The sequence below is a fragment of the Ochlerotatus camptorhynchus genome, unplaced genomic scaffold (assembly GCF_037179485.1).
Source record: "Ochlerotatus camptorhynchus isolate MF236.1 unplaced genomic scaffold, CSIRO-AGI_Acam_v1.1 ptg000590l, whole genome shotgun sequence".
Taxonomy (NCBI): domain Eukaryota; kingdom Metazoa; phylum Arthropoda; class Insecta; order Diptera; family Culicidae; genus Ochlerotatus; species Ochlerotatus camptorhynchus.
The window spans coordinates 78970-82575 of NW_027041070.1; the positions used below are offsets into that span (position 1 = coordinate 78970).

The window sequence follows — 3606 nt, forward strand, 5'->3', positions numbered from 1 at the left end:
GTTCGAAAATCCCCGTGCTGTCGATCGACCGGTTTTCGAGCCACAGTTGTCAAAATTTAACTTCTTGTCTGTCAGAAGTAACCACGCTCGGATAGCAGGGTTAATCGATAACTTTCCATCTGTCAAATTTTAACCAAAAGTTAAAATAATTCGTCAAATGGTTCAGAGCCTTAGATTAAAGGCGATGCTGTTCCAAACAAGTAGGCCAACTTGTTGATTACTGCTGACAACCTTCTCTATACTTTAATTATCTAACGGTAAATATACATATTGAAACTGCAGATTAAACCGTAATTAAACATGTCAACATTCTCAAAGTTTCAGAATAAGAAATCCGCAATGGACCAAGAGGCGCCTGAAGTCCTTGAACTGAGCCAAGGTGTGACACTGCTCAATCTGAGCACAGAATCCGGCTTCTATTCCGATTGGAAGCAAGCCTACCACGTGGATACCGAGCAGGCCATATTGAATCCATATCCAACGGACACGATCATGCCGTCAATCACACGATCGATCTCCGCTGTTTGCGCTCAGCTCCAGCTTTCACACACTGTAGAGTTTTCTTCGATCGACACGATGGAACAGTTGCTGATCAAGATTATTGCCGAAGGCGGTGGAGCTTCTGGGGCGAGAACAAACTTTCTGCAACAAGTTCCCGTGTATGTCGTTAGTGTGGTGAGCGTGGTTAGTAAGTACTTCGATGCTCATACTGCACTCGATCGGAATGCGATCAAGCGGTTGCTAGCAAACAGCAATCCTGCCTTTGTCTGGTCGGACAAACGAATGATGGAATTGGAATTCGAAATACTCAAAACGTTGAACCACAAGGTTAGTAGCCTGTCGGGTAGTTCTGAACTCCTGCTGTGCGTTTCGTTTTAAATAAATGAAAAAAAAAAAACAATTGTACTTGGACGTTAATTAATTATGCTTATATGAATGCGTGATCTTCAGTTACTGATAGGTAGTGTCTTTGTTTGTGATCTCCCAGATTTACCATTCGCTGCTGCTGGGTGCGGTTGAGCGCTTTTCAAAGGATCACATCTTAACACTCGGCGTCGTCCGGAAGGATCTTTTCGGATCGTTCGGTATTAAGCTACTACGAGTGGTTTATGCGCAGAAATTCAACATCTACCAGAGGTAAACCATGCATGCATACACCATGTTTCTACTGATCAGATCATTAATTTAATCCCATTTCAAAACGTTTTGTTCCCTGTTGACAGCTTGCGGTCTCGTGTGTGTTCCGAGGACATGTTTGTACGGTTCAAGTCGAACAAATTGATTCTGGCAGCCGCGATTGTGATGGCTGTCATGAAGCTGTGCTCTTGTGACCAACAGCAAACACAGGATCGCGTCGTCGACACTTTGTCCAACGAATGTTTTGTCGAATCGTTGAACATAATTTTCTTACGGGATGCTATTTTGAGCGTATTAGACTAATAAAACCATGTGTTGAAACGTGCACTTTGTATCTTTGTTATTTGACCGTATTTGAGTGTTAGTATGCGCCTCCTGATAGTCTACTGATGGCGGGACATACCATGCCGGAGGCGGCGGATTCGAATCTGGTCGCGGATATTTTTACAACTTACGAAGGAAGGGCTTGGATGTCTCTAAAATAACAATTCTCGACCAACAATTGAAAAGGGCCTATCAGTTTTTGTTAACAAAATTTTGTAAGCCCTTTCCTCGCAAAGTGTAGGCTGTCCACACAAACCAACAATAGCATCATTGGGTAGGGGAAACTTTCTATTCCATGACGCCATTGATTTGCGTGGGTGGCCATTTCGGTTTGCGAGGAAAGGACTGACAATATTTTGTTTACAAAAGTTGGTCTATAACTGTGGAGTTAATTGAGTTCGGGGTAGGCACAAGGTGTCAGTTGAGGCGAGTGTAAATAAACCTCACTACCTACGACACATCGGTTTCAAATACCGTGGAACCACTTTACGCTAATGAAGCTTAAAATCGCATTATGGTAAGAGGCGTTTATATTCGTCATGAACCATGATTTTATGACCAAAGACCAGCGTTATACTTTGTGTGAACACAAATCGTATCACCGTATCAGTATGTATAGGCTTGCGCTGGTTCAAATGATTTAACGTCTCACAAAGAGCGATCTATACAGGGAGATGACGTACTTTTGTACTTTTGAGATCATCGAAATGTACACTTTTTCCGGAATGAGAACGAGAGCAGTAATTTTCGGCTTTTGGAAATCTCAACTCAATGACCTCGGCCATGATTGAAGCTAGTGAACAATTAGGCGAAGTTTCATGGAATTCGGAGAGGGAAACATACAATAGATTCGTCAGTTGGCTTGGAACTGCTCTAAATCAACAAAATAGTTCATCCTTTTCTTTACCATAGTGATGTATTTGAAACTTCAAACATATTAGAATAAATCACATCGTCCAGCAGCTCTAAGCGGTATTTCTACGACGGATTTAAAAAAAATTGATTAAATTACAGTTCTAGAAGAAACAAAGCTTAAACTATTTATTGCTTCGCGGTAAAGCTATTGAAAACGAAAACGACTCAAGCATAAACTGAAAGGACCAATAGGGGAAATGGCTCTAATGTTGGCCTATGGATCTAAGATTGGGCCCATCGCTGAAAATCTGCTATTTATCAATTTTATCTAGATGAACGCGTCATCTGGACGGTACTAATGGATATTTTCGGTCGCTATTGAAAATTTAGTCGATTGCTGAATTTATGTATGGGTCCATATTAGGGGCATTTAAGCCGACATTACATCCATTTCCCCTACGCGTCGCGAAGTTGAACTGGACGGAAGTGCGGTTGTTCGAAAGTAAGATGGATTTTGAAACAAAACCAAAGACAGAGGACGGGATCCTCTTCGGTATGGCGCTATTGTTTGCGAGGAATAAGCATAGTGTACGGTCTCAACACAAAATACAAACCACTAAAAGACCATTCGAATTACCGACCAGCCAGACTGCCACAGCACCGAAGAAAATTGCCACTATAACCAAGTTTTTCGGATGCCCAAACAATGTTGACGAGGCTTTATGCTCGCATGTCGGTAAAGGATGTGATTTCCTTAGCATTCTTGCGAAATCGGCGGACATGCGAAGTGGCTTACTTGCTAGAGGGTTTAAAAACTTGCCAGTTACAAATCAAACTGATTGCCTAAAAGTGACAAACTACTTCAAATCTGTGGTCAAAAAATATGCAAAGCAGTTCGATAGGATGCGCCAGGATAAGTAAACAGTAAGCATCAGTTTTGTTGAGTGAACATCATCACGAAACCGACGATATCTGAACATTGCTGTGCATCGAGGTGGAACAGTTTGAAACATCGGTCTAAAGCGTATCATCGGTTCAATGCCTGCTGACAAGTGTGTTCAGCTTTTGGATACCAAGTGTCCTGGTTTCGGCATTTCTCTCAAAGACAACGTGGTCGCATTTACAACGGACGGTGCTTCAGTAATAAATAAAGTAGGAAGGGGTTTCTCAAATGTACCGTCCATTATACCTTGCTCATGGCATTCATATCGCCGTAGTTTCTGTTTTGTATAAGAATAACCAAGGAATCAAAAATATCTCCAAATGACAAAATGACAAGCGATCAACGAA

At 41.8% G+C, this 3606-nt stretch overlaps 1 protein-coding gene across 1 annotated transcript; it reads left to right on the plus strand.

Annotated features, from left to right (window-relative positions):
* The first annotated feature begins 323 nt into the window (after positions 1-323).
* Positions 324-1440, plus strand: LOC135713884 (uncharacterized). The gene is made up of 3 exons (XM_065237091.1): positions 324-828; positions 989-1137; positions 1224-1440. The coding sequence occupies exons 1-3, from the start codon at positions 340-342 to the stop codon at positions 1438-1440; spliced, it is 855 nt and encodes a 284-aa protein (XP_065093163.1). The 5' UTR covers positions 324-339.
* Positions 1441-3606: the final 2166 nt, after the last annotated feature.

Coding starts and splice junctions, on each gene's coding strand:
- LOC135713884 (XM_065237091.1), top strand. CDS start 340: ATGGACCAAGAGGCGCCTGAAGTCCTTGAACTGAGCCAAGGTGTGACA. Junction 829..988: donor TCAAAACGTTGAACCACAAG/GTTAGTAGCCTG, acceptor GTGATCTCCCAG/ATTTACCATTCGCTGCTGCT. Junction 1,138..1,223: donor AAATTCAACATCTACCAGAG/GTAAACCATGCA, acceptor CCCTGTTGACAG/CTTGCGGTCTCGTGTGTGTT.